We start from the raw sequence: 11,240 nt of genomic DNA on the forward strand, positions 1-11,240 counted from the left end.
TACTTTTCTGATGTAACAAGTAATGTGTATTACATAATCAGATTACTTTTCTGATGTAATAAGTAAAGAAACGCATTACATGTAACGCATTATGTAATCCGATTATTTTTTGATGTAACTAGTAAAGTAACGCATTACAAGTCATGTGTATTACGTAATCAAATTACTTTTCTTATGTAACAAGTAACGCATACATGTAACATGCGTTACGTAATTAGATTACTTTTCTGATGTTACAAGTACAACACAAATGCATTTATTTATAGCCAAAAACATTACTGCAGATAAAGTATTTTCAAGAACAACACTCACAGTAATGGTACGAATTGTAGCTGAAATATAGCTAGTGATGCATGATGTCCGCTATAGTGGACAAATGATTAATAAGAATTTCCTCCCAATCTAAAATCATTTGGAAAATCACTTGGAAAATTTAACAATGATATGGCTCCTTAGATGTTACAACATTTTTTTTACCTGCAAAAATCTCCTAGGATAGAAGGATTGGATGGATATTCCGGGACAACTTGAAATTTCTGACTGGCCGTCGGCCATCTTGGTTTGGAGAAAAAAAAAGTTTCCACATAGAAAGGCTTGCCACTTTGTGGCAGTGTATACGATGATGTGTTAGGGTCCACTGGAGTGGTTGATGTGCAACTATGCCATCAAAACCCATGCATACGCAATAAAATGCTTTTTGATAGCTATCTACTGCTGTGACTTCTATGCGTAAAAGAGTTAAAATGATAACAAAAATTTCAATAAATAAAGAAAACTATATGCCATTATTTAACAATATTTTTTATAACAATGTAACAAATATATAAGCAATTTCAGTTTAATATTTGATAGAAAATAAAAAATGTACTTTTAAGATATTGATATTTCTGCCAGTCTATCATGGCTGTGAGTGTAGTGTAATGTCATGTGACGTACAGGAACCTGCAGTGCGGTGGTCTGGATGGGCGCGGTGAGGGTCGTGATGCCCGTGGGGTTCTGCACGGTCGACAGAACCTGCGTCCCGTCCGGTTTCAGTGTGGTCAGCACCAGAGAGTCCGTCTTCAGGATCTGAGGCTGGTGCACCAACAGCTGAGGGCCAATCAGAAGGCAGCATCACAGTACGCAGTAGCTTAGTACAGTTTGTATGCAGAATATATATACAGGTTGTGAACTGCAGCAGGGAATTGTGGGTAAATACGTGCGTGTGGCGTACAGGTGACATGGTGTGCATGGGCGTCGTCGACAGCGTCTGGATGGTCTGACCGGTCGAAGTCAACACACGCTGGTGCTGGATCGTCATTGGCTGGACCTGCGGTGATGTCATAATGCTCTGCATCTGCGGCTGGAGGACTGAAAGGAGAAACAGCTGTGTGAAGAACGCTAGTGTGTGTATTTTCCTTGTGTGCATTATGTAATCAGACAACTTTTTGATGTTACGAGTAAAGTAACGCATTACAATTTACGCACATTACATAATCAGATAACTTTTTTGATGTTACGAATAAAGTAACACATTACAAGAAACGTACATTGCGTAATCAGATTTATTTTTTGATGTTACGAGTAAAGTAACGCACTGCAAGTAATGTGCCTTATGTAATCAGATTACTTTTTTGATTATACAAATAACGCACTACATTTTGATAACACAAATACATTTATTTACAGCAAAAAAAGTTACTGCAGATGAAGTATTTTCAGTATGCTCATGTGTGTATTTTCCTTGTGTGTGTGTGTGTGTTTCTCACCCTGGAAGCCCGTGCCGTGGTTCTGCTGGCAGATCACCTGGTTCTGGATGAATCGGGATGGATTGGCGGTCGACGTGAGCATCACCGTCTGCGGCTGCGCCTGCGTCTGCACTGCCAGCGTCTGCATGGGGAACGTCTGCACCTGACCAATCAGAGCACTGCGTGAGATGACTAATTAATGAACATGGGTTATGTGTCTCGCACCTGGGTGAGCGTGAGGAGGTGTGGTCAAAGTGTGAGCGGGTGTGGTCATAGTTTGTGAGGGTGTGGTCATGTGTGATCAGAGAGTGAGGGGGTGTTTCAGACAGTTGAGGGGGTGTGGTCATGTGTGATGGGTTTACATTTACATTTATTCATTTAGCTGACGCTTTTATCCAAAGCGACTTACAATTGCTATACTTCACAGGTCGCACGCCTCTGGAGCAACTAGGGGTTAAGTGTCTTGGTCAGGGACACATTGGTGTCTCACAGTGGATTCGAACCCGGGTCTCTCACACCAAAGGCATGTGTCTTATCCACTGCGCCATCACCACCCCGGGTTTGGTCAGATAGTAAGAGGGTGTGATCAGAGAGTGAGGGGTGTGGTTTTGTGATCCACACCCCCTTGCTCTGTGGTCAGAGAGTGAGAGGGTGTGGTCAGAGAGTGAGGGGGTGTGGTCAGCGAGTGATGAGGTGTGGTCAGAGAGTGAGTGGGTGTGGTCACAGTTTAGGGGTGTGGTCAGATGAGTGAGGGGGAGTGGTCGCCATAGTTTAGGGGTGTGGTCAGATGAGTGAGGGGGTGTGGTCAGATAGTTGAGAGGGTGTCACCATAGTTTAGGGGTGTGGTCAGATAGTTGAGAGGGTGTTGTCATGGTTTAGGGGTGTGGTCAGAGAGTTGAGATGGTGTTGTCAGAGAGTGAGGGGGTGTGGTCAGATTGTTAAGAGGGTGTGGTAAGATAGTTGAGAGGGTGTGGTCATAGTTTAGGGGTGTGATCAGAGAGTGAGGGGTGTGGTCAGAGAGTGAGGGGTGTGGTCAGAGAGTAAGAGGGTGTGGTCAGAGTCTGAGGGGGTGTGGTTTTGTGTTCCACACCCCCATGTTCTGTGGTCAGAGAGTGAGGGGGTGTGGTTTTGTGCTCCACACCCCCATGCTCTGTGGTCAGAGAGTGAGGGGGTGTGGTCATCGTTTAGGGGTGTGGTCAGATAGTTGAGAGGGTGTGGTCTGAGAGTGATGGGGTGTGGTCAGATAGTTGAGAGGGTGTCGCCATAGTTTAGGGGTGTGGTCAGATAGTTGAGAGGGTGTTGTCATGGTTTAGGGGTGTGGTCAAAGAGTTGAGATGGTGTTGTCAGAGAGTGAGGGGGTGTGGTCAGATTGTTAAGAGGGTGTGGTCAGATAGTTGAGAGGGTGTGGTAAGAGAGTGAGGGGTGTGGTCAGAGAGTAAGAGGGTGTGGTCAGAGTGTGAGGGTGTGTGGTTTTGTGCTCCACACCCCCATGCTCTGTGGTCAGAGAGTGAGGGGGTGTGGTCATCGTTTAGGGGTGTGGTCAGATAGTTGAGAGGGTGTGGTCAGAGAGTGATGGGGTGTGGTCAGAGTTGAAGGGGTGTGGTCAGAGAGTGAGGGGGTGTGGTCAGATAGTTGAGAGGGTGTCGCCATAGTTTAGGGGTGTGGTCATAGTTGAGAGGGTGTTGTCATGGTTTAGGGGTGTGGTCAGATAGTTGAGATGGTGTGGTCAGAGAGTGATGGGGTGTGGTCAGAGTTGAAGGGGTGTGGTCAGAGAGTGAGGGGTGTGGTCAGAGAGTGAGGGGTGTGGTCAGAGAGTAAGAGTGTCTGGTCAGAGTGTGAGGGGCTGTGGTTTTGTGTTCCACACCCCCATGCTCTGTGGTCAGAGAGTGAGGGGGTGTGGTTTTGTGCTCCACACCCCCATGCTCTGTGGTCAGAGAGTGAGGGGGTGTGGTCATCGTTTAGGGGTGTGGTCAGATAGTTGAGAGGGTGTGGTCAGAGAGTGATGGGGTGTGGTCAGATAGTTGAGAGGGTGTCGCCATAGTTTAGGGGTGTGGTCAGATAGTTGAGAGGGTGTTGTCATGGTTTAGGGGTGTGGTCAAAGAGTTAAGGTTGGTGTTGTCAGAGAGTGAGGGGGTGTGGTCAGATTGTTGAGAGGGTGTGGTCAGATAGTTGAGAGGGTGTGGTAAGAGAGTGAGGGGTGTGGTCAGAGAGTAAGAGGGTGTGGTCAGAGTGTGAGGGTGTGTGGTTTTGTGCTCCACACCCCCATGCTCTGTGGTCAGAGAGTGAGGGGGTGTGGTCATCGTTTAGGGGTGTGGTCAGATAGTTGAGAGGGTGTGGTCAGAGAGTGATGGGGTGTGGTCAGAGTTGAAGGGGTGTGGTCAGAGAGTGAGGGGGTGTGGTCAGATAGTTGAGAGGGTGTCGCCATAGTTTAGGGGTGTGGTCATAGTTGAGAGGGTGTTGTCATGGTTTAGGGGTGTGGTCAGATAGTTGAGATGGTGTGGTCAGAGAGTGATGGGGTGTGGTCAGAGAGTGATGGGGTGTGGTCAGAGTTGAAGGGGTGTGGTCAGAGAGTGAGGGGGTGTGGTCATGCTCACCTGTGTGATGGGCTGTGGTCGTGGCTGCAGCAGCGGCGGTGTGCGTGTCTGTGTGTGTATCTGCGTCTGTGTGTGTGTCTGAGTCTGTGCCTGTATCTGCGTCTGTATCTGTGTCTGTGTGTGTGTCTGGCTGCTGGTCTGCACAGGTGTGTGTGGGGGGGTCAGGATGGCGCTGGGGGCCGTCAGTGGGAGGGGCCTCACGGGGGCCACAGATCCGCCCCCCATCTGATCCTCAAAGAGATCCGGGAAATCCCCCTGATTACTGACGAACTGCAGCATCTCTGGCAGACACAAACACACAAAATATTATACAATTTCTGCTGGGTTGGGACTGTTGTGTGTAGCACATGCTGAAATCACGACAGATCACTCGTCACATGAAGAGAAGCTCAGTGAAGAGCCTCAAAGCCCTCAGTGTTAATTTCGATGACGCATAATTTCTATAATTATTTTCGTCAACAACATTTTTTCACAGACTAAATAAAAAACAGTTTTGAATGGCAAAAACTATGAAAAAAATCTATCTATAGGGAGGATTGTACAAATGCAAAACAGAAAACATTATGTCTAAATGTCAGTTTTGGAGAGTACTCACGTAAACACAGTCGGTTATGTCTTTACAGAACGTAAACAGTTGTGAGAATATCGGATGTGCATCAGTGCATTGGATCCGTGCATTCGGTCTTAAAGTGACAGTGCGTAATAAACCCAATGCCGTCAGTGCACTTCATATTAATCAACCAACAAAAGAAAAAGCATTCACTGCTCTTTAATAGCTTTAATAAAGATGAATTACATGTAATTTATACAAATAAATATGTTTGTTTGAAAGAATAAAGAATGATGTATGAAAGGTGTTATAAAGAAGACGTGTTCTACTTTAGAAGAAGTGCTTTTATTTCATTTTAAGATATTTTTAATGTCACAGTAGTTAAATCTGTGTCTGTATTTCATGTTCAAACTTTAAAATCAAACTTTAATCATCATATTAACAGGTTAATGGATGTTTTCTCCGGGAGTATATAATGGGTTTGGACATTTTAGAGAAATTCTAAATGAATGCATTACAATTTAACTAAACCCATTATATTTTAGTTGACTAGATCTACTGTAGATTTAGTCTAAAATCTTATTGTATTTTGTCTACTAAAACTTGCCATTTTAGTCAAAAGACTAAAACTAAATCTAAATTTGCTGTCACTAAAAGCCCTTAACTGACTTTGATGTCACTGATATGAAAGCAGTAATGACTAACCCAGTGACTGATAATGAAAATACACTGCATTATTATAATGGGAGGTTGTGTAAAGTTGAAAGGGGCGGAGCTTAAAAAAGGCCAATTGCTGTCTGGCAGCCGGTAACACACTCCTGACCCTGACCTTTGACCTGAGATAATGAGATGAAGGTCAGTGACTCAAGGCCAGTGAGAGATAACACACACATCAGACCTCGACACGCTGTGTGTGAAGCACTGATTTACATCATCATCATCATCATCACAGTAACGAGTCACACATCATAAAACATGTCCCAGCGCGCACAGGACCGAACAAACCAGTGTTTCCAGTGGAGGAACGTCATATTTCACCACAAAACCAGTCCAAACTCACGCCTCCTTCATTCTGGACAGATTCAGCTCAATAATGAATTGAGTTTCAGATCAAATCTCTGTGATCATATGAAGTTGGATATATAAGCATCACACAGCTTAATATGCACATCATACCGGTATCGGTCGATATACACTATGCTCATTTATTGTTAATTTATCGTTATCCACCCGATCAGTAAATTTGGCCGATATCTGAGAGCCGATAATGTATTATTTCCTTCATCAGAGACACTTCAGATACACATGATGGATTCAATCGCTTGAAATATGATGTAAATCACTTTGAAAAGAAAGCAAGCTCTACAGTTTCCCAGCGTTCCCAGTTAATCGTTTATTTGTCAAAAACAAAACAAAAAAACATTTATGCATTATTACCAAAAACAACATTCTTATCTTGTATTATTTTCATAAACAAGATGGTTTCATTGAAATCATTATTGTCTGGATTATTAGTAGACTATTTTATTTATCCATGGCACATTTTTTATTTGACTTGTTTGCATTATTTATGCATTATTTTATTTCTTTGTAAGGCAATTTATTTATTTTTTGGCCATCGGAGAGTAAAATGAGTTTGAGAAGTGAATGAATCTTACACCGGTTCACTATACACTACTGTACTGTATATGTGTGTGTGTGATATACTGTATGTGAAGTGTGTGTGCCTTTTTTTTGTGTAATCAGACTCTCAAAAAAGTATATGCAAATTTTGATTTATTTACAAATATATCTGTTATCGGCTTTAAAATATAAAGAATCATCGGTCAAATTTGTCAGATCGGTGCATCTGTAATACAAAATTTATAAGTATGTGCAACTTTATTTGCAAACATTTAATGGGAGATGTGTTTAATAGTCATAAAAATGCTTCATTGTCATCATGTAAATAATATCTTCTCATTTGTTTGGTGATGAATATGTGAGCTGGATATGATTGTGATCTTGACAGGGTTCATGAGATTCACATCATCTTCTGGATCTTACTAAGCTTTAGAAACACCAGAGAGTGTGTGTGTGTTTGTTCTTACACACACACACACACACACACACACACACACATGGAGATCAACAGCTGTTAGTGTGTGTGTCTTTAGAGAGAATCACTGAGACACAGGAGCGGATGATCAGATTCAGTGCGTGTTCACAGAGAGGTGTGTGTGTCTGATCACACACACAACACTATGGCAAGCCGTTTTAACTTTTATTCATTTCCAGGATATTAATTCTTGATATCAACAATTGAATTCTTGATATCTGTAATTGTATTTTCACTAGTGAAATGTCACCATAGGCTGCCATTCAAAATCAATTGTTGATATCAACAATTGATTTCTTACTAGTAGAAATATAATTATTCATATCAATAATTACATTGTTACTAGTAAGAATGTGAATTCCTGATATCAATAATTCAATTGTCACTAGTTGAAATGTCTATTCTTGATATCAACAATTTAATTGCTACTAGTAAAAACTTTCATTTTTGATATCTGAAAATGTATTTCTGATATCAATATTATTTCAGATATCTAAAATGGCTTTCTTACTAGTAACAATCACATTCATGATATCAGAAATTAACATAGTCACTAGTGAAATCGGAATTATTGATATCAAAAATGAACATTGTTACTAGTAGCAATTCAATTGTTGATATCAAGAATAGACATTTCAACTAGTGACAATTGAATTCTTGATATCAAAAATAAAGGTTTTTACTAGTAAGAGTTGTATTTCTGATATGTCAAATTGGAATTGCAACTAGTAAGAAATCAATTATTGATATCAAATATTAATTTTGAATGGCAGCCTATGGTGACATTTCACTAGTGAAAATACAATTACAGATATCAAAAATTATAGTTTTTACTAGTTGAAATACAATTCTTGATATCTAGAATGAGCATTTTAATTAGTAAAAATGTAATTGTTGATATCAAGAATTAGCATTGTTACTAGTGGAAATGTAATTTTTGATATCAAAAATTGCCATTGTTACTAGTATAAATCTAATTCCTGATATCAATAACTATAATTTTAACTAGTTAAAATTGAATTGTTGATATCAAGAAATAACAACACTCATTATAACCACCAACAATATTAACAAAAACACTAACCCTAACAACATCATTAATAAAAACACTAACACTAATAACACTAATTATATGTTAAGTGGACATAAACAGTTGAGGAATAAACAGGTGTGTGTGAGTGTGTGTGTGTCAGTATACTGGATCAGTGAAGCTCTTAAAGTGACAGTAGCCTAATAATCCTGCGTCTGTGTTTTAATGATCACAGGGACGAAGAAGAAATCACTCGCTGCTCGTGACTGAATAACATTTGTAACCTTAATCTATATCATTTATACAGTGAAGACTATGCCTTGATATTTAACATTTGATTATGTATTTTATTTTATTTTAGTTTATTTAATACGTTTATTTTATTTGTATGTTTGTTCTATTGTATTTGTGCTGTTGCTCGTAATTTTATTATTAGCTTATTGTATGACATTTTACATTTATATGAATTAGGCTAGACGTTTTCGGTATCAGAACCTTATTTTTTAAGGTCATGGGTCAAAAACATTGAAGACAGAATAACTAGGCTTATTTTATTTGTTTTATTTATTCATTACTTTTTAGTGGTGAGCCGACTGGGCCAGTGGAAAAAATCCTTAACGTTGAGCCCTGAATAATAACAACAACAACAACAACAACTATAATAACACCAATAACAACACTAATAATAACTCTAATGGCAACAATAACTCTAATGACAACAACAAAAACACCAATAAAAAACACTAATTACACCAAAAACAGCGCTAATAACTATAATAACAACACTAATAATAACCCTTATAACAACAATAACACTACTAACATTAATAATAACACCAATAAGGCCTAGCCTACACCTAAAACATATAACTCTAATAACAACAATATTACCACTCTTATTTCACCAACAACAACCTTAATAACAGCAGTAATAACAGTCAGCACAATATCTTTATCCTGCACTTTTTTATTTATCAGACACTGACACACACATGATGACGAAGAAGAGGTCATCATCATCATCATCATCACCTGAACAACCAGTGCAGACTCAACTGGTTTTTCTGCTGCCATAGGTTATTACAATAATCCAGTACTTTTACGTGTTATCTGAAGATTTACCGCAGATGAGTCGCACATGACAGACTCTATATCAATACAGAAAACCCCTGATCTGAACACACACACACACACACACACACTGAACTGAAAGACATCAGTGTCCATCATCATGTCTCACCGTCGATGTCTCCCAGTGTGAACTCATCGCCCAGTTCGGATAAGCTCGGGTCCATAGTGTCCATGAACTCGGAGGCGTCCATCCTCGCGAGTCTCTGTCGGGTTATTCGCTCCTCAACACACGCTTACCACATCTACACACTCCGTATGTTCATTTGGTCACAGCATCTAAACACTCCGGATCTTCACTCGGTCAGTTCCGCGGTCGGACGAGCGTTTACCGACTAGACGCGGCCATCTTGCGCCTCAGCAGTGACGTCATTCACAAACAGTGAGAATAACGTCTGATTGGCTCGCGCTCGGCGATGGCCGTCGTAAGATCGGGCGCTGTCGTCCAATCAGATCGCCAACTCGAGCGTGGCCTGATTGTGCGTCGATGAGCAGAGGCGCTCTAGTCATTTGCATTCGCCCCGCCCCTTAGACTAAACTCCGCCTAGGCCGCTCTACGTGAGTGAAGAGTTCATGAATATTTAATGAGCATGCAGTGGGTTGGTGAGAGGTCAGTTAAATATCTAAATAATGCTGAAGAGTCTCTTTGTGTGTGGTTGCATCATTAGCATCATATTCACACAACCTAATTTTAGCGCTTTTACCAGCAATGAGACAGTAATAATTTATATGTTAAATAATATGTATATATTCTTATTATTAAATAGCATTTCTGACCAGAATACCTTTAAAAGGAGACCTTCTGAAATGTATCTCAACCATATTCCTGCCAAACTACATTGCGTTAAATCAAGTTGACATTATGTTTTATGATCAGTTGTCATAAGATTATAAAAGGTTATAAAGCACCTTCTGTTTAAAGCATGCTTCCCAGTTTAGATATATTTATGTCAACTTGATAACACTCGATAAACAATAAAAGTATCTTAACAGAACAGGGTTTTGACTTATATGTGGAAGGGAGATTATTTTTATTGTTTTAATTTTAATATATTACCTAGTCTTATAACCCATAGTAAAATAAAATTGTAGTCCTTTCAAAACTCCTTTGTAGACTCATAAATCAGTAAAAAATATCAGTAGAATTTTGTTCCCTTGAAAATACATTAACATTTTTCCAAAATCACCCCAAAACAAAATAATAAAAAATAAAATATCACGATTAGCTTAATAAAACGCTGTTAATCAGGGAAAAATCAAATGCATGATGACTTTCAATGGGTTTTTGAGAATAAAATAAGTAATTTATTAATTTAGCTTTGATGATTCTTTTCACTCTTATAAATGTGAGATATGATTCCAGTAACCCAGAGTGGAAATGAACAAACATTAAGCATAAATAGTTCAGGCTTTAACTGGTGAAGTAACGTCAGATGTGTGTGAGTGAAGCGCTAGTATGACAAATAAAAGCCTCATTCTTCACGTGTGTTTATTTGTGTTGAGCTGCTTCAGAAAACACACACACACACACACACACACACAGTGTTCAGTCCACATCTGATCTCACTAAACCAGAGAACACGTCACCAACTGTTTCAAACACACAGTTCAACCTGGAGTTCACTAAAATCTGCTCAATACAAAACATGTTTATCATAAATGAGTGAATAACTGTATCCTGAACACACCGTTTGAATGCAGGTTTATATCAAAACTAGTTCAAAATGTAATTTTCATGTTGAAATGCATTTATGAACCTGAATGAAATGATCAGATCACAGAGAATAGGTGCAGAGAATGGATGTAAAAAAGCACGGCATTAAAGTTCACCCAAAAATGAAAAAATTAGCCTATGATTTACTCTCCCTCTATCATCATAAAAGCGCATCTATCCATCAAGAAAGTGTTTGTGTAAAAAAATATCCATATTTAAAACTTTATCGACTAAATTGACGGCCGTACGCATCGACGTACGCCACAAGAGTAACGCTTGAACTTGACACACAACGTAATGAACCGCGAGCGGCATCAGAGTTTGCGCTACTCCTACATCTACGTCACACATCGTCAAGTGTTGCTCTTGTGGCGTAAGTCGATGCGTACGGCCGTCTGT

At 39.9% G+C, this 11,240-nt stretch overlaps 2 protein-coding genes across 4 annotated transcripts in view; one reads left to right on the top strand and one right to left on the bottom strand.

The window, feature by feature from the left end:
• The window catches only part of srebf2 (sterol regulatory element binding transcription factor 2), a 36,689-nt gene extending 27,177 nt beyond the window's left edge, over positions 1 to 9,512 (bottom strand). Inside the window, exons 1-6 of one of the 3 annotated variants that reach the window (XM_077205509.1) lie at positions 9,240 to 9,507; positions 4,322 to 4,602; positions 1,749 to 1,890; positions 1,214 to 1,350; positions 937 to 1,089; positions 478 to 555 (exon numbers count right to left, since the gene is read on the bottom strand). In XM_077205509.1, the coding sequence (XP_077061624.1) occupies positions 478 to 555; positions 937 to 1,089; positions 1,214 to 1,350; positions 1,749 to 1,890; positions 4,322 to 4,602; positions 9,240 to 9,321 (873 nt within the window). In that variant the 5' untranslated portion in view covers positions 9,322 to 9,507. Of the gene's footprint in view, positions 1 to 477; positions 556 to 936; positions 1,090 to 1,213; positions 1,351 to 1,748; positions 1,891 to 4,321; positions 4,603 to 9,239 lie in introns of all 3 variants that reach the window. The other 2 variants (XR_013195480.1, XM_077205510.1) reach the window with 2 other exon arrangements.
• The window catches only part of LOC143714435 (uncharacterized), a 280,655-nt gene that overhangs the window by 200,742 nt on the left and 68,673 nt on the right, over positions 1 to 11,240 (top strand). The gene's annotated exons all lie outside the window — the stretch shown is intronic.

This window comes from Siphateles boraxobius, unplaced genomic scaffold (assembly GCF_051911475.1).
Source record: "Siphateles boraxobius isolate OS27281-9 unplaced genomic scaffold, OSU_SipBor_1 54, whole genome shotgun sequence".
NCBI lineage: Eukaryota > Metazoa > Chordata > Actinopteri > Cypriniformes > Leuciscidae > Siphateles > Siphateles boraxobius.